Here is a 22,227-nt window from a genome sequence, read left to right on the forward strand (position 1 = left end):
TCTTTAGTCTATGGAGGGGAGGCAGGCCAGGTACCAGGAGGGCTTGTAGAGTGTGGTGGGCCGTGGGGCAGGTGAGGGGACCTTGGCAGATGCCCTGTTGAGGATGTCTGTCCGGGCAGTGGGGCCAGGGAAAGTAGCCCTAGCCTACTGGCCATCCTTCCAGATCCCAGCAGGTCCTGAGTGACTCTCTTCCAGATCTGAGCTCTGATCACTCAAGGAGCTGGGAGGCCACTCAGATTCACCCAACCCTTGATGTGCTCAGTGGGAAACTGAGTCAGGCTGGAGGATGTGGAGACTTGCCAGAATCATGCTGTGAGCCCTTGGCAAAACTCGAGTCACTGACGCCCTGCCAATGTGGAAGGGGCACCCTGTCCTTTCCCTCCCGCTGCCCTCAAATGCGAACTTCTCAAACTTGTTTTCTCCACCACTGTAGCCCTGGGCCTGATGGGCCCTGGCACATGCTAGCTGCTCAGTAAACAGTTGTTGGGAGGATGGATCCCTTACTGCCTCTGTGTCTCTGACCTTCAACCTGGGAACCCTCCTCCATTGTGCCACCTAAACCTGAGCCCCTCGGCCCTTGTGACTATGTTCCCTCACTCATCTAACAAGTTCTGGGCCTCGGGGATGTCAGCTGGCAGAAGCAGCTGGCTATGCCAGGGCCTAATGTTCCACATTAAGGAACATCTGTTGGCCAGGGCTCCAGGGCGTGGGCCAGACACAGCCACACTCCACGGCCATTCTGTGGTCAGCACGGGCCACGTCGGCCAAAGATGTACTGGTAGGTCTCTTTCAAGGACACGTTATCATGACTAGCCATGTGTAGGGGGAGTCCTGCTGTAATGGGCGGACAAGAGTCATCAGTAACAGGCCTGGGACCCATCTCCCTTCATGTGGCCCCCAGAATCCTCATCATCTTGGTTTGTCATCCTCAGAGCTTTCTGTGATGCTTCTAGCTCCCAAATGCAGTCATTCTGGAAGCAGGATACTATGGGTTAATGTGACTGCATGTGAATTCTAAAGTTGTTGTTCAGTTGCTAAGTCACGTCCGACTCTTTGTGACCCCATGGACTGCAGCACGACAAGCTCCTCTGTCCTCCACTGTCTCCCAGGGTTTGCTCAAACTCATGTCCATTGAGTCAGTGATGCTATCTAACCATTCTAAAGTAGCCAGGTCTGAATTCTAAGAGATAGGGTTTTTTGCACATGGCAACTTTGGACGCTTTCTGATCTAAACATGACCCCAAACTGTGGGCCCCAACAGAGTGGCTGTGAGCTCAGGAGGCCCACCCCAGACCCCCACCCTTGCCCAATGCCTGCCAGGCTTCCTCTGTGACTGCCCAGGGGCCCTCCACCGGCCCTTTTCACCTGCTTGGGCTCTATTTCATCTCTCTGCCTAGGCCTGTCTCAGGGGTATGATTCTCAGGGATACCTAAGTGAAATAATGAGATTAGTGGTAATAGCAATGGTGACCAGGCACTGCGTGAGTCTGCCTTTCTTCCGACAACTTTCCATGTATGAACTCATTAATCCTTCCCACAGCCCTGGGGATGGAACAGGCACAGGCTGTCTTGTACCTGGCAGAGGAGCCCTCCAAAGTCCTGCTTTAGAGCCTGGTTAACCAGGTGAGGTCCCTTTCCTGCAAGTCTGCACTCTGCCATCAGACACGCCACATACTGCCTCCTGTCTCTGCCTTTGCCCCTCTGTCCTGATTGTATCACTCTATGCACTTTCTCTGCCCACCTGGAACACGTGGAGTTCCCTGCCCCTCTCAGGTTGTGTCCTTTCCCTGGATGACCTCTCACCCTGTGGCCTCGCCCATGCCCCTTGTGCTGGAGTGTAAAGCAAGGACAAGGCTTCAGGGACCATGTTAAGGAGCTGAGGTGATAGGGCCACTGGTTCGTGCTCACTGATAGTGGTGGCTCTGTGACCCGGCCACATCTGTCTTTGGAAGAGCTCGCAGTCACAGGTGTGTGGGGATGAGTGAGAAGACCAGTGGGGAAGCTGTAACCAGGGTCCTAGGGAAAAGTGGTCTGCCCTTGACCAGGTGGACGTGCATGGATTCCACAACTATTTGACTGTCAGACAGCAGGACTTGGTGACCAGTTGTCTACAGAGCACGAAGAAGGTGACAAAATGAGAATGATTACAGGATTCCAGCTGGGGCTGACACAGGAAATCAGGTTTTGTAGGAGATGCTCAGTTGAGTCTTAGACAGGCTGGGTGCTTGGGCCTTTCAAGGTGGGGCTATCCAGCAGGCACCTGGCTGTGAGAGGCAGCCCTCAGGTTGTACAGGAGACAGGCTTGGGAGCTGTGTGTATAATTCTGTCAGGAAGCCCTTGAGCCTGGTTCAGTTCAGTTCAGTTCACTGATTGAGGCGTATCTGACTCTTTGCAACCCCATGGACTGCAGCATGCCAGGCTTCCCTGTCCATCACCAACTCCCGGAGCTTGCTCAAACTCACATCCATTGAGCTGGTGATGCCATCCAACCATCTCATCCTTTGTTGTCCCCTTCTCCTCCTGCCTTCAGTCTTTCCCAGCATCAGGGTCTTTTCTAATGAGTCAGTTCTTCGCATCAGGTGGCCAAAGTGTTGGAGCTTCAGCTTCAGCATCAGTTCTTCCAATGAATATTCAGGACTGATTTCTTTTAGGATGGACTGGTTGGATCTCCTTGCAGTCCAAGGGACTCGCAAGTGTCTTCTCCAACACCGCAGTTCAGAAGCATCAATTCTTTGGCACTCAGCTTTCTTTATGGTCTCTCACATCCATATATGACTACTAGAAAAAACAGCTTTGACTATACAGACCTTTGTCGGTAATGTCTCTGCTTTTTAATATGCTGTCTAGGTTTGTCATAGCTTTTCTTCCAAGAAGCAAATGTCTTTTAATTTTACTTGCTCCTTGGAAGAAAAGTTTTGAGTCTGTTGATATCGTCTGAGATGAGTGGAGCAAAGGGCCGAGGGCAGGGCAGATGTGAGCCCCTGCATTCGGTCAGGTGGGGCCCCGTGATGAGGGCCAGTAAGGTCAAGTAAGGGTGATGAGGTCAGTAAGGTCAAGAGGCCTCTCAGTGAAGAGGAGGGATGAAGTCAGATGAGGGGTGAAGCATGAAGGAGAGGTGAGGATGGAGTGACAAGGAGTGCAGAGAACAACAGCAGGAGGCTGGTAGGGGCTGGGAGGAGAGTGGGCACAGGGGTTGGAGGATATACTGAGCACCCCAAATCTGAAAATCTAGTCTTCACACTTGACCTCCTCTTCCTCCTGGCAGCTCACATGCCGTGAGTCACTGTCTTAATGATTCCTAAATAGCTCTCAGTTTGTCCTTACTCCTCTCCATCCCTTGGTGCTCACCTGATCTGGGCATGCGTCCCCGCCATGGTGGTCCCTCTGTGCTCCGAGCCCTTTCATAGTCCTGGGGTTTGGCTGCGTAGGTCTCTGCCTGGCTGACTCTGCCCTCCTCCCCACCCTCATCTGACCAGTTTGTGCTCCTCCTTTGGTTCCTCCTTCATTTTCACTCCATCTCTCCGCTCCAGGCCTGTCCCGAAAGTCAGTGGGTGGCCGGGGCACGGGGTAGTGGTGGCAGTGGAGCATCCTCAGGCCAGCCAGTTCCTGCCTCTTCCTCCACCCAGGACGTCCATCTGAAGCTGGACCTCACAGTGATGTGGAGCCTGGGGATGTGGAAGAGCTCGTGTGTGTGTGTGCTGCGTGTGTGCTCTGTGTGTGTGTGTGTTGTGTGTGTGCTATGTGTGTGTCTGTGCTCTGTGTGTGCTCTGTGTGTGTGCTATGTGTGTGTACGCACTCTGTGTGTATGCTCTGTGTGTGCTGTGTGTGTGTGTTGTGTGTATGCATTCTGTGTGTGCTCCGTGTGTGTGCGTGCTCTGTGTGTGCTCTGTGTGTATGTGCTGTGTGTGTACACACTCTGTGTGTATGCTCTGTGTGTGCTGTGTGTGTGTTGTGTGTATGCATTCTGTGTGTGTGCTCCGTGTGTGTGTGCTCTGTGTGTGTGTGTGCTCTGTGCTGTGTGTGCTCTGTGCTGTGTGTGCTCTGTGTGTATGCAGTCTGTGTGTGTGCTCTGTATGTACTGTGTGCACTGTGTGTGTGCTCTGTGTGTGTGTGCTCTGTGTGTGTGTGCTCTGTGTGTGCTGTGTGTGTGTGTGTGTGCTCTGTGTGTGCGTGCTCTGTGTGTGTGTGCTCTGTGTGTGCTGTGTGTGCTGTGTGTGTGTGTGCTCTGTGTGTGTATGCACTCTGTGTGTATGCTCTGTGTGTGTGTGCTGTGTGTGCTGTGTGTGTGTGTGCTCTGTGTGTGTGTGTGCTGTGTGTACACACTCTGTGTGTATGCTCTGTGTGCTGTGTGTGCTGTGTGTGTGTGTGTTCTGTGTGTGTACGTGCTCTGTGTGTGTGCTCTGTGTGTGTGTGTTCTGTGTGTGTACGCGCTCTGTGTGTGTGCTCTGTGTGTGTGCTGTGTGTGTACACACTCTGTGTGTATGCTCTGTGTGTGCTGTGTGTGCTCTGTGTGTGTGTGCTGTGTGTGTACGCACTCTGTGTGTGTGCTCTGTGTGTGTGTGTGCTGTGTGTGTACACACTCTGTGTGTATGCTCTGTGTGTGCTGTGTGTGCTGTGTGTGTGTGTGTTCTGTGTGTGTACGCACTCTGTGTGTGTGCTCTGTGTGTGTGTGTTCTGTGTGTGTACGTGCTCTGTGTGTGTGCTCTGTGTGTGTGTGTTCTGTGTGTGTACGCGCTCTGTGTGTGTGCTCTGTGTGTGTGCTGTGTGTGTACACACTCTGTGTGTATGCTCTGTGTGTGCTGTGTGTGCTCTGTGTGTGTGTGCTGTGTGTGTACGCACTCTGTGTGTGTGCTCTGTGTGTGTGTGCTGTGTGTGTACACACTCTGTGTGTATGCTCTGTGTGTGCTGTGTGTGCTGTGTGTGTGTGTGTTCTGTGTGTGTACGCGCTCTGTGTGTGTGCTGTGTGTGTGTGTGTTCTGTGTGTGTACGCACTCTGTGTGTGTGCTCTGTGTGTGTGTTCTGTGTGTGTACGCACTCTGTGTGTGTGCTCTGTGTGTGTGTGTTCTGTGTGTGTACGCGCTCTGTGTGTGTGCTCTGTGTGTGTGTGTGTGCTGTGTGTGTACGCACTCTGTGTGTATGCTCTGTGTGTGCTGTGTGTGCTGTGTGTGTGTGTGTTCTTTGTGTGTACGCACTCTGTGTGTGTGCTCTGTGTGTGTTCTGTGTGTGTACGCACTCTGTGTGTGTGCTCTGTGTGTGTGTGTGTGCTGTGTGTGTACGCACTCTGTGTGTGTGCTCTGTGTGTGTGCTGTGTGTGTACACACTCTGTGTGTATGCTCTGTGTGTGCTGTGTGTGCTCTGTGAGTGTGTGGGGGGAGGGACTGTGGATGCCCTCTCACTGTGGTTTTCATCCTCACAGGGTGCCCTGGGATGTGGGACAACATCACGTGTTGGAAGCCCGCCCACGTGGGTGAGATGGTCCTCGTCAGTTGCCCTGAACTCTTCCGAATCTTCAACCCAGACCAAGGTGGGTTTCCCCCAGGGCCTCTTCAGGCTACACTCGGTCCAGCCTGTTCCCCCAAGTCAGACCCCAGGCATTCCTGGGAGACAAGCACCAAAGACCAGGGGCACCCTGCAGGGAGGTGGTTCCCATTTCGGAGCTCTGTGCTGGTGAGATGAAATCAGGGACCCCCGTGCACAAAGGAACACAGAAGCACCCCTCACACACGGCAAGGCCCTGTAGAGGTGCGTCATCATGGTGGGGCAAGGCTAGGCTCTTGGATGTGGGCTCCATCGCATAACCCAGCTGGGGACCTTGAGCAGGGCAGTCACCCCTCTGTCCCCCCATTCCTAGTCTATCAGATGGGAATGTGGAATGGTGACTGGGAGAATTTAAGTGGAAGATGCTGGTGGAAGTCCCTTAGCAGGACTGGGTGCAGCTTGATGGTCAGCCGTAAGTGTGAGCTGATGTTATCACCACGATCACTCATACAGGGAGGCCAGATGACTGCTCTCCATGGGGAGGGGCCTGAGGGGAAAGGGTTCCGAGGGATCTCTCCTTTGGATGTGAGTCTGGTGGGCTCTCCAGGCCTATTTCTGCCTTGGCAGAGACTCATGGACCCCAAAAGAAGGTTGGTGTCTGCTTTTAGTGGACATTGGCACTGGGAGGGGCCTGGAGCCAGACTGGCCTTCTGCCCCAACTCTGTGGGTATCCCAGGAAGCAGGGTGGCAAGCTGAGGGTTGCTGAGTTAGGCTGGGTAGAGGCTGATGGAGAGACTGGGCTCCAGGCAGATGATGTACTGAGAACCACGCATGGACCACCTAGTCCTGGGCTGGGGCCTTGGTTTAAGGAAGGAGGGTAGGGGCTCCTACAGGGGCTAGAGGCTCTGAGACACTTGTGTAGCCATGCATGAGTCCCTTGAGACCTGGTCCTCAGCTTCCTCCCTCACGTGCCTAAGGCCTCGGCCAGCGTCCGTCTAGAATCAGAGAGGCTCCAAGCCGTGCTTCGCTCTAGTGTCCTCTAGCCCGTGTCAGAGGCAGAGGCAATTTTTTTCACACCTGAAGTCCAGCAACCTTGTTTCTGCCTGCAGAGGAGTCTGCTTGGAGGAGGTGGTGCAGGGAGATAGAGGCAGTGTGATGGGGATGCCCGGCCCCGCCTCTGGCTCCCCACCCAGGACTAGAGAAGGCAGGGTCTAGCTGTGCTGCCCCTATCTTGCCTCCCCGACTTTCTGTTGGGGCCCGTTAGCCATACCTCCTACCTCCAGAATCTCAGTCCAGGCCAGTCCAGCAGTTAAATTCTCCCATCCTGACAGTGGCTTGAGGACTGGATGCAACCCAGAGTAGAACAGGAAGTGCTGAAAGGAGAGGCACAGTGTGAATGGTGGCTCGTCAAGCGGGGTGGCAGCCCAGTGATTCAGCCCCAATTTCTAATTCATTCCTATAGAAACCAATTAATCACTTCCTCCATTCACGTACTCCTTTCATTCAGTCATTTATTCAAAGTTGACAGGACAGCTACTCTGGGTCAGGTACCGTGGCAAGACTACTTTTCCACCACGCACAGAAAAGGTAAAATGAATCAGCAGTTAAAATAAAATTTTCTGAAGATACGCTTTCTTTCAGATTCTATGCCTCCCTCTGGCAGTTGCACAATGAATGTGTTATTTACACCTGCCTCTTAATGGTTCATTAAGGCAGGGCCTTTTAGCATCTCCATTCACAAAGTTAGACTTGACTTAAACACTTAGAAAGCTGAGAACCGCAGTTTTCCTTTTATTTCCTGGTTCCCAGGGGTGAGTCTCATGCTCATTGTATTAGCTGCTGCTCTGCAACTGTTGGAGATGCAGGAAGGCCATCTCGCCCCTCCTTTGGAATGCCTCTCTTTCTCAGTAACTGTGCCCTGTTCTTGCAGGATTGGTAGAAGTCTCTAGTAGGACAGTAGAATCCCAGCTTGTAGTTCTCAGGCCTCTGGGGCCTCAGCACAACTTCTCTTCAGAGTCTGGGAGTGGGAAGGAGGAGGGCACCATCAGCAGGGCTCAGAGAGCAGATTGACTTTAGCCAACCGTGCTCACCTCTGTGTTTTCTCTCTCACTCTGTTTCAGTCTGGGAAACGGAAACCATCGGTAAGAGGAACCTTGGAGAGGACAGACTGCTGATCATCTGTCCATCCAGCAGGAGCCCAGCTGACTGTTAGGAGTGGGTGGGGGTGGACTGAGAGGTTCATCAGGGGCTGGGCTCATCCCTCCTTTCCCTCCCCTCCACCCTTGGCCTTCTGGAAGCTGGGGAGACACAGGGAGATGGAAGGTTGCAGCCCTGGTCTCAGGGTGCCCATGGGCTTGTTTGGGAAGATGGGACTCGCCTATAGAGGGGCAGCAAGCAAGGACACCTGTGTGCTTTGGCATGAGCTTCTGTACACATACAGGCCTGACTGTGTGTGTGAGCCCATGCCGATACTGACATCCCCAGGGCCACGGAGTTGGAATGTACGGCAGACTCTGGAGCAGAAGAGACCTAACAAGGCAAACTAATTAGTTTGACATGCAGGCAAACTAATGATGGTGTCAGGGAAGGCTTCCTGAAGGAGGTGACATGTCAGTTGGACCTTGAAAACACAGTTTGGAAAAGTAGAGGGAAATGGGGGTTCATTGCTAGCAGAGGATTCAGCCTAAAAAAAGGTGGAGGTGGAAATGAAGAATTGGGAGAGAAAGAGAAAAATATATCTAAGGAGGAAATGTTTAGAGTTCTGGGGTTCCTTTGATGGGAGCGGTTTGTGGGCTGAGATGGAGGGTTGAACACCAAACAAAAAACCCGAGAGCAGGATCCATATTGCTATTCTATGTCCTTTTTCCTGAAAGAGCCGGTTAATGAGCTTGTTTACAAAACAGAAATAGACTCAGAGATAGAAAGCAAACTTATGATTATCAAAGAGGATGGTGGAGGTAGAGGTAAATTAGGAGTTTTCCACGAACATATATGCACTATTTTATACAAGTTAGACAAACAACAAGGAAAGACACAAAAGAGAAAAGGCCAGTCACCGTCTTCCAGTCCTCTCTCACTCCAGAGGCCCTCCCCTCCTCCCGACAATGTCTAATTTCCATACCCTGTCATCCAGTGGGGAGAACTGAGTCATGAGCCACCATTAGCATCATAGAAATACAAAGCAAATGAGATGGCCCTGGAAGGTACAGTGTGTGTGTGGCTGCTGTGTGCGATGCTTCCTCCTGGCTGAGACCCCACCTCCTCCTAGCCCCCCTTCTCTAGACTAGGGGCACCCTTGACCTTTCAGGGAGCAGAGTAAGCAGTGGACAGCGCTGGCAAGCTGATGGTCAAGTGTCCTGACTCATGTCCACGTCTGTTTTGCAGGAGAGTTCGGTTTTGCAGACAGTAAATCCTTGGATCTCTCAGGTAAGGGATGAGCTAAAATTGACCATGGGCTGGCTAGAGGGAGGACGTCTAACATGTGAGGTCACAGGGAGCTAACCTGTAAGCTTGGGGACCCCCTTCCAGGCGGGGCTATGCCCTCTGTGGCTCTGTGATCTTTGGTAGCTCACTTTCCTTCTTGATGAAGTTGTGGGTTTTCTCCATGGAAATTTGCATGCAAGTGCTCAGACAGAACACCGTGCATATAATTTCAGGGAAGGACAGATCTCAGTAAAAGAACTCCTGGATTAAATGGCCTGTGATAGCTTGGAGCTCCCACAAGTAGCCCAGTGGTTCTCATACTTTGTGATCACGGTCACCTGCATGCTAAGTCACTTCAGTCCTGTCTGACTCTTTGTGACCCCATGGACTGTAGCCCACCAGGCTCTTCTGTCCATGGGATTCTCCAGGCAGAAATATTGGAGTGGGTTGCCATTCCCTTCTCCAGAACAGTCACCTAGTGGGCTTGCTAAAACAGATTCCTGAACCTCACCCCAAGAGTCTCTGATAGAGCAGTCTGGGTGGGGCCTGAGAATGTGCATTTTGGCCAGTCTCCCTGGTGATGCTAATGGGCCCGTCTAGGGAGGGCACCCACTTTGAGAACCTCTGCCCTAAGATTCTGTGTTTCTATGAAGTTGTTGGAGGAAAACAGCCTAGTGAAGTAGGCGCAGCCACTGCAGGGTGTTGGCAGTCTGGAGAGTACTCCATCTTCCGGAGATTTCTATCAGAACAATAGACCAGCAGATTCATGGAATAGTTCTAAACAAAAAGGTTTATACTTTTCTGAGCCCACACTATATTTTGAAAAGGGTAAGAAGGAAAATAAAAGAAAGGAAATGGCTTGTATCTCCAGGATACTTTTTTTGAAAAAATGTTTTTCAGTGCAGCTTCCCTTTCCTCTTCCCACCACCCTGATGTGGGCAGAGCAGAGAGGAGACCCAGGGAAGGGAAGGGCTTGGCCACTGCCATGGTCCCCTAGGACGTGCAGCCTTTCTGAAAGAAGCGTTCAGAGGGTCTTGGAAGGAGGGTGCCAATAGCAGCCTGAAACAGATTTGCTGGAAGAAAAAACCATTTGGCATCAAACTGTGGGACAGAAGTGACCTCGTCTCTCCTGGGCCTGCCAGACGTCCTCCTTGTCCTGGGTCACATATGACTCAGGATCTGAGCTGCAGTAAGAGACCAGTCTCCCTGCTCTGGGCAGAGCTCTCTTTATGGCAGGATCCCCCACCCTCTGGTGCTTCCCAAAGCCCCAGGAAGTGCATTTCTGACTCTTGGTTGAAAATAACTGGCCTTGGATCTTCCAACTCAATCAGCAGGACATGAGGTTGGAAAAGTGTTGGCGTCTCCTGTGTTGGCTGCTGCCTTTGTCCCTGTCTGAGCTCCCCAGAGATGGCCTTGGCCTCTGAGCAGGGGTTCTTCCAGCAGCATAGATGCTGGAGCCCCTTTTATACAGATGTCTTTTGTTTATGATTTCCTGGCCCCTGAGTCCTGTGAAAGGAAGAGCCACCCCCAGGTGTCCTAATACACCAGGTAAACTCCCAGGAAGCCAGTCGGGGAACAGGGGTCAGCCTGGGGCCACACTCAGGGCCTGGGCTGGAGGCAAAGGGGGCTGCTGCCTTTTCCTTTCCCCTAGACATCATGGTTCACCCTTAGACAGTCAGAAGCAGAGAGGATAAAATGAGCAATCATAAAAGGCTAAAAGGTCCCAGGCAGGGTGAAAACCAGACTGGACTCCACTCTGCAGACAGCAGATGACTCCTGCCTCCTCTGGTGTCCTACAAAATGGCCTTTAAAGTCAAGCTGAAGAAAATTAAAGTACATTAGTGATAGGAAACAGACTTCTAAACTTGAAAAGGCAGAAGTCTTTTTTTTTTTTTTAAATGTGAATATGTATCTTAATAAGATCTCATGCTAGGTTAATGGAGGTCTGGTCCTTGTTAATTAAGCAAGCCTCATACCCCCTGGACACCACGGAAGCTCCTGGAAGGCCCAGAACTCCCGGTGAAAGCCTCACCTGGAGCTTCTCCAGATATGACGAGAGCTCCTGCCACACCACCCCCAGGGTGATTCCTGGGCCAGGAATCTGCATTTGTGATCCCAGGTCATTCTTGTGCCTTTCCAGGGCCTTCAGGAGGGGCTCAGGCCTTTTCCTAGAGGGAAAGAGGCTGGATTCATCCTGGCTCAATCCTCTCACTCCTTGTTTAGAGGTCAGCTTTCACTGGGCCCCCCTGTACCCCATGTTCTTAGTATAAGGGCTAAGCAATTATTATTTTCACTCGGACACTGGAAGATCTCATGAACCTGCGGCTGCCATGCTTCTCAGATGGACATGTGGATTTCCAGGAATTGCCACTTAAGGAGTAATAGGCCATTAAGAATTTTAGACCCCCTCTTCCATCACTTCTGTGCCTCACTGCATTTTTGTTTTGCTGCAGACATGAGGGTGGTGAGCCGGAATTGCACGGAGGATGGGTGGTCGGAGCCATTCCCGCATTATTTCGATGCCTGTGGGTTTGAGGAGTATGAATATGAGACTGGGGACCAGGTGAGTATCTGCTGCCCTTCTGAAGGTGGAGGGATGGGGCCAAGGAGGCTGGTGGAAGCCTGTGTCCCCCAGGGGCCCCGACTCCTGATGGAACTCCAGAAACTCGAGTCCCCAGGCAGCATCCACGATTGCCTGCTGTGGGGCCAGATGCACACAGGGCAGGACTTTCACTCACTCATTCTAGGCCGAGAAACAACTGTCTTGCTGCCTGAGCTCTTCCGGCCCCCACCATGTGTCCACCACCTCCCGGGTGGTTTTTCCAGGATACCTGCCTTTCTGTGGTCCAGCCATTGTAGGGTTAATGCAGGGCCCAGCAGGGGCCCCCCTGGATCCTCCTCCAGGCTAAAGGCTGGCTCTGTTCTGGCTGGTCAGTGCTCCTGCACTCTACCAGCATTTAGCTTCTGCGCAGTGCAGATGGACAGAAGGAGGAGGTGGCTCAGGGGAAATGGGCTTGGGGAGCTTGGGGTGGTGGAGGAACTGATGGCGGGGGGAGGAGATGTGATCAACTAGAGAAGAGGGGAAGGAGGAGCTGGGTAGCATGCCCAGAGGTGGGCAGGCCTGGCCTGGGAGGCTTGGTGCCCTCCCAAGGGGGCCGGGGCAGGCCCCACATGGATCCCTGTGCCTTGTGCTCTGCTCCAGGATTACTACTACCTGTCGGTGAAGGCCCTGTATACAGTCGGCTACAGCACGTCCCTCGTCACTCTCACCACCGCCATGGTCATCCTGTGTCGTTTCCGGTGAGGTTCCCGACAGCCGTCAAGTGATTGCAGCCCACCCCAGTACAGAGCCCTGGCTCTGTGCCTCCCACCCCTGACTCCTGCCCCGGATGTCAGCCCTGGGAGTCTCTTGAAAGAGACCTACAATAAGAGATAGGACCCCAGAGAGGACAGCTGACTTGTCCAGGGCCACACATAACAAGGCAGACCAGGGGCGGTAGACCTACGCCCCTCGCATTATCTTCCTGGTCTGGATGGAGAGAGTCACAGGAGGGAGCAGTATGGCCCCAGTAGTGGGGCAGGAGGTGGGAGCCTGGGAGTGAGTGCGGGTTTAGAGAGCTGGGAAGAAGGCATGGTCTAGGTGGACAACCCCCTTGAGACAAAGCTGTGGAGTCTGTGGTCCCAAAGTGGACCCCAGGGTGGAGGGTGGAAGGCTGTGGGGCTCCTTTCTTCAAGGCATCTGTCTTCCCCGCACGTGGGCGTAGGAAGCTGCACTGCACCCGCAACTTCATCCACATGAACCTGTTCGTGTCGTTTATGCTGAGGGCCATCTCCGTCTTCATCAAAGACTGGATCCTCTATGCTGAGCAGGACAGCAATCACTGCTTTGTCTCCACTGTGAGTGCGCTGAGCCCCGCCACGGTTGGTCCTCCCTGCAACGCACCCCTGTCCAGGTGTTTTCCTGCAGGTTGAGATGTTGGCCCCAGTGACCACAGAAACCCAGGAATGACCATGAGGTTACTAGCAGCCGGTGAGACCCCGGCTTGACATCACTTCCTGTTCTTTGGCCTGTGGGTATACTTGGCAGAGCAGTTGAGGCGGGTCAGGTGGAGATGTCAAGTCCCACTTGACTAAGGAGGGAACTTGACTTAGAGAGAGGACTGGCCTGGTCACTGGTGCTTTAGCCCAAGATGGAGCCAAGGGACTGATTGACTGGGGTTCCCTCCATACCACCTACCCAGTTCTGATAGCTTTGGAAGTAAGCAGAAAAGAGAACAGCTCAGAGCACAACGCCTTGACCTGAGAGGGCACACTTGGAGGCGGGTGTCTATGAGACAATGGGGCAAGGGTATCCCATTTACCCATGTGATATCTGAACCCTTTATTGTACCAAGGAGGCTCCTTCCTCTTTATTCTCTTTATTCTCCTCTTCTGTGGGGGCTGGGGAAGGGGCAGAAAGTGGGGGAGAGTGAGCCTGGGGAGAAGAGAGGGTTCTGTGTGCACCCCCTGACCCCACCCCAACCCCATCCTTTTCTTACATATGCAGAGCTGCCTCCATGGGCAACTTTGATTCAGACTCATAGGATGCTGCAATTTTAGACTCTGAATCCAGGAATGTTGAGTCTTTCAGACCCAAGGGGTGTTTAAGCTGGAGATGCCTAAGCTAAGAGCCCTCAGGATTCCCCATGGTCCTGTTGGGCTGGATTTTCAAGCTTTGTTGGGGGCTTGCACCTCCCTCCTCTTCCCCACTCGCCCTGTAGGTGGAATGCAAGGCCGTGATGGTTTTCTTCCACTACTGCGTCGTATCCAACTACTTCTGGCTGTTCATCGAGGGCCTGTATCTCTTCACCCTGCTGGTGGAGACCTTCTTCCCTGAGAGGAGATATTTCTGCTGGTACATCATCATTGGCTGGGGTAGGTCTCTGACTGTGGCCTGGACAGGTTCAGGCCCCATGAGCAGGCTGTCCTTCGTCCCGCCATCCGGGAGTATTAGTCAGAGGAGGGAGGCTAGGGAGGTGCTGCCCTGCCTCACAGCTATGGCATACTGCTGGATCTTGGATGCTTTCTTGCTCTTCTCCTTGTAGAAAGCCTGCCGGCTGAGGGAGGGGATATGCTCAGCGAGGCAAGATAGCCCAGGGTCTGAGGGAGGCATGGACCCCCAGAAGGCCTGGGTATGAGGGACAGTTAGGGTCCCCAGGACACCAGGTCTGAGAGGGAGACATGCCCCATGGACCAGAACCCCATGTCTGAGGGGTCCATTGGCCCCCAGAAGCCCCAGGTCTGAGGGGGATACTGGGACTATTAGTTTTCCTATTATCATGGGGCTCCTTTTCTTTGTATCCAGGGACACCGACTGTGTGTGTGTCCGTGTGGGCTATGCTGAGGCTCTACTTCGATGACACAGGGTGAGTACATGCTGGAGAGCCAGGGCCAGAGCCCCAGGTAGGCTGTCAGTTAACGCCCTGAACTTCATGTTGACTGTCTCAGACAAACCATCTGACGCCGGGCTTGGCTACACCACCAGCCCTGAGCACTGACTATGCCGTGAACCCGCTGTGGCTTGACCCACCCTGCCACGTCTCACCTGGGACCCAGTGAGGGAGTGCACAAGGTTTCAGAGCCCTACTCTGCCTCTGGGCTCAGCTCTGAGTGACTGCTCTCCTTTCAGGGAAGAGGGGGGGACGTCGAGGCTGAGACAGCATCCCCAAGAACCTGGGGTCTCAAGGGGGAATGTGGCCCTTGCCCAGGAGCCCAGCAGTGCCCTGACTCCTGGCTCCAATTGCTGCCTTGACAGTGGAGCAGAAGAGAGCACCAATGCGCTGGGACCAGGACTGGGCTTGAGGGTACAGTCCATCAGCTCTCCTTCCAGCCAGCCCCACTCCAGAGCCACAGGGGAAGAAGTGCCACCCCATTGTCTTGCAGGGTTCCCGGCTCCCAAGAATCATCTGTCTTTTTTCTGTCTTACAGCTGCTGGGATATGAATGACAACACGGCTCTGTGGTGGGTGATCAAAGGTCCTGTAGTTGGCTCCATAATGGTGAGTGTGCTTGGGACAAGAAGCAGGAGAGAGAGAGAGGTCTGGGCTGAAAGGTCCGGGAGAGGAGAAATAAAGTGGTCACCACACAAACCAACCTCCTTTTTCACGGCTGTGTTATGTTCTGCCACATGGATGTGCAAGTTATTTAGCTATTTCACTAGTGTTGGGCATTTGTCTTTATTCCATTTTACCTCATTATGGAAGATGCTATTATGAAGAATTCTCTGCGTAGTTTTGAGAATGTGTGAATATTTCTTTAGAATTAATCCCTAGAAGTAGAATTGCCAGGTCAAAAAGGGTATCCCATATCATTGTCTGCACTTGTAATTTCAATCATTTAAACTTTTGCACAGCTTTGTGGGAGATAATGTAGCTCATTGTTTTAATTTTTCCACATTGCTTGTGCAGCAAAGCAAGTTTTTGACACATTTATTGACAGTTTGCTTTTTTTCTGGTGACTGTTTATTTCTTTGCTCATTTTTTCTAGCCCAGTTGTTATCTTTCTTACTGTTTGATAGATAGTAATGCTTCGTTTGTTACACATATTGTAAACATAATGCCAACATTGCATGGTTTTATACAGTCAGACCACCAGGCCTTTTCATCATGAATTCTGAGGCTTATTTCTTGTTTCTGGAAGTCTTTCCCAACTGGAGAATATAAAAGTAATCTTAATTGGTTTATAACGATTTTATAAATTGGATTATTACATGTATGATGGGCTTCCCTGGTGGCTCAGATGGTAAAGAATCTGCCTGCCAATGCTGGAGACCTGGGTTCGATTCCTAGCTTGGGAAGATCCCCTGGAGGAGGGCACAGCAACCCACTCCAGTATTCTTGCCTGGAGAATTCCACGGACAGAGGAGCCTGGCGGACTACAGTCCATGAGGTCACAAAGAGTCGGACACAACTGAGTCACTAACACTTCCACTTTCATTCCATGTACGTCTTTAATCCATCTGAAATTTTATTTCTCTGATCTGAGATGATATCTAATCTTATCAAGTTGTTTTTCTTTTTTTCCCCAATGGATAGACATCCCACCCTCTAAATATTTTTATTGAATAGGTCATCCTTTCTCCATTATGTAGAAATGGAAGTTTATTATAAACACTCAATGAAGTCTACTTGTGTTTAGCTGCAGACTTCCTGCTCAATGTTACTAATCTATGCAGCTATTCTTGTGGCGAGTACCCCGTAGTGCTGGTTACCATAATCTGGCAGCGTGCTTTGATATCTGCTGTGGCTAATATTCTTTCATTATTTTTTCCCTTCAGAATTTTCTTGCACATTTATTTTTTCACATGGGCTTGCACATGTGTCAAGCTGAAGGAAAAAGACTGGTTGAAATTTTTTATAGGAACGCCACTGAATTTATGAGCAAATTTGGAGGAGAAGTGGTTTTCTTAAAACGCTAAGTCTTCCTTTCCAAGAATATGGCATGATTCTCTATTTATTTAGTCTTTCTCACAGAGTCATTCTGTATAGTGTTTTTAAGTTGTCTTGATAAGTTTACCTTTATGGTGTCTTTCAGGTTGGGCTCATATGTAGGAATTATTCTTTTGTTGTATTTTCTAGTGGGTGTATTTGTGCTGGTGTTTAGGAAGCCTACTAGTTTTTGTGTATTTTTTTCCTTTCTTGGTTACCTTTGAAGCTCTTTTATTGGTTCTTATCCCTTTTCAGTTGGTTCTCATGGAAAATTATGTAACCTATAAATGAAAATATTTTTCTCCTTCATTTCCAGTATGTATACTGTTTATTCCTTGGTTTTGTTGAGGATGATGTTTGCTACAGTTTTGGGCAGCTACCCTTCACTGAATTAGGAAAGTTTCTATTTCTGACTTGTTTCAGTGTGTATTTTTTAAAATAAGGAATAGATGTCAACTTTTATCAACTGTGTTTTGGAGACATTAATTGCTCATTCCTGTAGTGATGACTATTGATAATATTCCAGTTTATCTTCATGACGAACAATGCTGCTGCGGATATATTTGTGCATACTCTTGAGTAGGTATGAATGTGTCTTTAGAATATATCTCCAGGAGTAGAATTTCTGGGACAAAGGATATATACATTTAATATTTTCTTGGACATCAAATTGCCCTCCGCATGTGGACTATTAAAGTGCTCATTTCTCATGTGTTCATTGGCGTTTTGATTACTGAACTACTCACCAGTCTTGTGGGGATAAAGATAGCTCGTTGTTTTAATCTGTTAATGTAGCAAATGTTGGGCTTCCCTGATGGCTCAGTGGTAAAGAGTCTGCCTGCCAGTGCAGGAGATGTGGGTTCAGTCCCTGGGTTGGGAAGGAAAGGAAATGGCAGCGCACTCCAGTATTCTTGTCTGGGAAACTCCGTGGACAGAGGAGCCTGGCGGGCTCCGTTGGATGGCAAAGAGTCAGACGTGACTTAGCGACTAAACAGCAACAACAAATGTTGCTGGATTTTTTTTTTTTCCTCTTGGCATAAAACCTTTATTGCCCTGATCTGCTTGTCCTTTTAACGCACTGCTAAATTTTTCGTGTGTTAATATTCAGTTTATAGCTTTTGCATCGTTCTTTGTATGGTCTCTGGTTTTAGACATGTGCCTGATCATGTGTGTGAGCATGGTTTCTGCCCTTGTCTGGGTATAGCAGGGTTTTGTTCACCTCATAGGTAATTTGGCAGGTTTTCTTTTGATTTGCTTTTAAATAATGATATAGCATGTAAATTCCATCTTCCCTAAAGGTCTTATGAAACTGGCTGGTCAAATGATCTGGGCTGGTGCCTTTTCATACACACATCTTTGATTATTTTTAAATTTTTCCTGAGGTCATTGTGTTGTTCTGATTTCTACATCTTGATTTGACTTGATTAATTTATAGTTTACCATGTCTGATCTTTTTCCTTGTGATGATTCAAAATACTCTACACATCTGTTGTCTTGTCCTCTTTCTCATCCTTTAATTTGTTTAATTGCATTTTCTCTTTTTGGAGGGACTAACGTATGCAGTTAACAGTATTGACTGTGCTAAATTCCAAGTGCTGATTAGACACTGGGCATGTAGTAGAAGGCAAAACTGACAAAAACTGCCCTCCAGGAAGGCCCTTTATCATTCTGCTTGATCTGTGAAAGCAAAACAAAACCAAAAAAATTATATTCATTGATTATCTACTTTTTTCATGTTTCTTTAATGAATTTTTATTTTTAACTTCCTTCTTTAAAGGAAGTAGAAATTTAATTTATGGTACTCTTTCCCTAAATTTTGATTTGAATGCTTAATTATTTTATTTTCAATATTTCTTATCTTTTAATAAGTTAGTGTTTCCTTGAGCCCGGCTTCACTTCAGCCAGGCGTTGCTGTGTGGTCCCCATTGTTACATTTGTGTTAGTCTCTCAATCATGTCCGACTCTCCGCAATCCCTTGAACTATAGCTGGCCAGCCTCTTCTGTCCATGGGGATTTTCCAGGCAAGAATACTGGAGTGGGTTGCCATTGCTTTCTCCAGGGGAGCTTCCCACCCCAGAGATGGAACCCAGGTCTCCCACATTCCTTACCATCTGAGCCACCAGGGAAGCCCATCGTCTCTATTTATTTACTCCCCTCCTGCCTTGTCTTTATTTACTTACTCCCCTCCCTCCTGCTTTCTCACCATCCACACAGCTTCCTACTTTGTTTAGAGAGCTTTTGTCCCTGACCTCTGAAGGTAAATGCTATTGCCATTCAAAGGCAGTCCTTTAATTAATAATCCTTATTGTTCTCCATTCTGGTTCTCCGTATTCAGTGACTCTGAACTTGGAGTTTCTCCAGAGGACAGCTCTCACCTCTGCAGTAGCCTCTTCTCTGTTTTGCATGGCTGTTTTTCCATCACCCTGACGCTGTTTGCTCCGTCTTTTCCAGAAATTGCTCACTTTTCCGGCTCACGCATGACAGCTCTTGCTATTTCTCAGTACTCTCCTGGGCTTCTTTTTATCCCTCTCTCCTGTGGCTTCAGTGACATGGAGGGCGGCTGGGGAGGGAATGAGTGTTCCCGTGCTGCCATCTTATGTGTGCTTGCAATGCTGCCATTGTAAGTCTGGATGGGATCTTGACTGACGGGAAGAGGGCCTTGTTGAGGGAGTAACAGCCAGCGTAGTGGCAGGGGTGTGGAAAGTCTTTGCTCAGAACCGTTCTCACTGCTGTTTCTTTGCTCCTCAGGTTAACTTTGTGCTCTTCGTTGGCATCATTGTCATCCTTGTGCAGAAACTTCAGTCTCCAGACATGGGAGGCAACGAGTCCAGCATCTACTTGTAAGTACCACTGGGTGAATGCCATGGTTAAATTCCAACAGCTCGGTGGGGCCTGCACTCAGGACACAGGAGGAGAAGGCCTGGGCATCACTAAGTGGGTACTCTACATGGGCATTGGCAGGACTTCTTTTGGATTAAAGTGACTTGAAAATATAGTTGCCCATCTATCCTTCAGCCAACCCAGGAGCACCTAATCCGCATAGTGACAACATGGAAACGAGAGAGAAAAAGATGGACAGATCTGTGTCTTGCTAGGAAAATCAAGATGGAAAAGGCAGATTCCTTAAGGTAGTTAGGGTGGGTCTTGGTGGATTGAAATTGTAGTTCTTTTGGGGATCTTGGTTCTCAGGGGAGCTCATGACTGCTGCTGGATACAGTGTTGCCTGAAGTCCCCATTCCCAGGCCAGTGGGTACAAGTTGCTCAGTCCCCACTAGTGAGTGAGTTGGGCAGACAGTCTCCCTGGTCTGAGTACTGGAAGAGAAATTCTCTTTGCACCTTCTCTTGGGGCAACTCTACTTCTAGGTCTGGTCATTTTCCTGAAACTCCCTCCTCCCTGGGCAGAGGGACATCTAACATGTTTGGGGTTAATGGTGTTCAGGGGCAACCTCTTACCACTGAGTGTCGGGTTTCTCCACTTCCACGGCCATTGGGTTTGTTTCTTCCCAGTGTCTCTGCAGCCAGGTCCCTAATAGCTTATCCCTGCTAGCTCTGTCCCACCCCTCTCCTAGCCCTCCACCTATGCTGAATCAGACCAAGCACCTTCCATCTCACCCTTCTTGCCTTGTAATCATGACCAGCTTGGTGTATGGGCTGTGGGGGCACTTCTGATGCTGGGGAGGCAGTTTGGTCCCCTGTGGTTGGCTGGAGGGGCCAGAGAGGGACAAACTGAGAACAACCTGTGAGGTGGAAGCCTCTGCGTTGCTTCCTCAGTTTGAGAAGAGAACAGGTTAGAAAGAACTTTGTCAGAGACCCCAGCCTGGGGTTCAGAACCTTGATAGCTGCCCAGAGGACAAGTGGGACAGCAGAGAGACTCCAACAGAGGGTCCCCCCACCCAGCCATTCTCCTGGAGAGAAGGAGAAGCAGGAATGCTTGGGAACCAGCCCCGGATCCTTCTCTCAGCCTCCTTGAGACTTCCCTGGGTCGGTGGAGCTTGTCCTTGGTCCCTGCAGTCAGTCTGGCACCTCTTCCGTGGCAACCCTTCCCTGGGAGTGGGGATCAGTGCAGGGCCTGGCTCGGTCAGGCGCTTGTTTTCCCTGCATTTAGGATGATTACACTGACCGCTGCTCCTCTCCTTTTTCTGGCTATCCATTTATTGTCTTTTATTTTTTCATGTTTTTGTGAACATTTACCAGCCTTTGCTTATATGTGCGTGTTACGTAGTGCAAAAAATTGTTCATCCATATAAAGTCCCCTGCACTGAGGGACTGCGGGGCCAGCTCTCTGCAGATAACTGACCTGGAAAGATCATTCCTGCCTTTGTCTCCTGGAGCCACAAAACAGGGCCCTGCTGCTCCCCCTACCTTCTTGTCCAGCGTCAGAGACCACATCCTTGTGTCTGGCTTGTTTCTCCCACTTGAGGGTGGTTTTGCTCCTGCATTAGCAGTTAGTTATCTCAAATGTCCTCTGAAGCTGACAGGTAGCTAACTAAGTCAGCGTCTTCTCTCCTTTGAGCTCTAAGCAACCTTGGCTCCCCCTCCCCACCGCCTCCCTGCCACTTTGATTCCTAGTAGGATCTATTTCTTCTTCTGAGGTCCCTGGGACTTGTCCTCCTGGGACTCCCCTGGCCTCCTCTCTGTCTGTGCAGGGACACACAGGGACTCAGCCGCAGCCTGAGTAAGGACACTCTGCTGACCGCAGAACATTCTTAACCAGCTTGGACATCTTGCCCCAGGCTGCAAGAAACCCAGAGTGCAGAGGGAGGGAAGTGTGGGGCCAGGGATTTGAAGGTGTATTGTAGACTAGGAGCCGTAGAGTCCTATAAGACCTTCCGAATGCATAGATCAGAACTGTCTATAATTAACACAGGGTTTATACATTTAAGTAAAAATGCTTAAAGAACCAGCTGCAAGCATACCTCGTTTTATTGTGCCTCACTTTACTGTTCTTCACAGATACTGCCTTTATTACAGATTAAAGGCCTTTGGCAACCTGGGTCTGTGTTGAGCAAGTCTGTCGGCCCCATCTTTCCAACAGCATTTTCTTACTTGGTGTCTCTGTGTTATTATTTGGAAATGCTCACAATATTTCAAGCTTTTTAAAAAATTATATTTGTTGTGGTGATCAGTGATCTTTCTTGCTGCTGTGATTCACGGGAGGTTCAGATCATTAGTGTTTTTTAGCAATAAGATGTTTTTAAATTAAGGAATGTGCATTTTCTTAGACATTTTGCCATTGCACACTAAACAGGCTATAGGATAATGTAAACATGACCTTTATATGCACTGGGAAGCCACAAAATTGATGTGACTTTATTACAATATTCTCTTCATTGCAGTGGTCTGAACTGAACTCACAATATCTCAGGGGTATGCCTATGGTTGGTTTGCTCTTATTGTGTCAAGAATCCCCTTGAAATCTCGGCAAATTCTTTAAAATTTTTTTAGAGACATCTAAGCTTGAGCTCATCTCAAGCCCCAAAGATTAAACCTCAGGAGGATGTGCTTTGTAAGCCAGGTGGGAGGGCTGACACAAGACAGCGGGGATCAGTTTTAAGTGCAGCTACATGTTTGAGTGTTGCCAGGGTCAAGGAGACTCTATTGGTGAATGTAAGGGGTAATCAAAGCAGCCATGCTGCCAAGCATTTAAAAACACTTGCCGTTCATTTAATGCCAACAAATCTGGATTAAATATAATCCCCATTTTACAGCTGAGGGAACTAGTTATCAATGAAGTGGGATGAATCCAGTGGGAAAGAATGAAGCCGTAGTTACAGTGCAGGCAGGCAGGCCCTTGACTCCGAGCTTGCTTGCACCATCATTCCTCCCCTCAAGGAATTTACAGGCAAGATGATAATATTAAAC

At 49.9% G+C, this 22,227-nt stretch overlaps 1 protein-coding gene across 3 annotated transcripts in view; it reads left to right on the plus strand.

The window, feature by feature from the left end:
• Positions 1-22,227, plus strand: part of ADCYAP1R1 (ADCYAP receptor type I) — a 61,962-nt gene that overhangs the window by 23,842 nt on the left and 15,893 nt on the right. For all 3 annotated transcript variants that reach the window (XM_018047116.1, XM_018047117.1, XM_018047118.1), the window contains exons 4-13: positions 5,416-5,523; positions 7,598-7,618; positions 8,862-8,903; positions 11,354-11,463; positions 12,103-12,200; positions 12,665-12,797; positions 13,661-13,814; positions 14,245-14,305; positions 14,868-14,937; positions 19,114-19,205. In XM_018047116.1, coding sequence (XP_017902605.1) covers positions 5,416-5,523; positions 7,598-7,618; positions 8,862-8,903; positions 11,354-11,463; positions 12,103-12,200; positions 12,665-12,797; positions 13,661-13,814; positions 14,245-14,305; positions 14,868-14,937; positions 19,114-19,205 — 889 coding nt within the window. The remainder of the gene's footprint in view (positions 1-5,415; positions 5,524-7,597; positions 7,619-8,861; positions 8,904-11,353; positions 11,464-12,102; positions 12,201-12,664; positions 12,798-13,660; positions 13,815-14,244; positions 14,306-14,867; positions 14,938-19,113; positions 19,206-22,227) is intronic.

The sequence above is a fragment of the Capra hircus genome, chromosome 4 (assembly GCF_001704415.2).
Source record: "Capra hircus breed San Clemente chromosome 4, ASM170441v1, whole genome shotgun sequence".
Lineage (NCBI taxonomy): Eukaryota > Metazoa > Chordata > Mammalia > Artiodactyla > Bovidae > Capra > Capra hircus.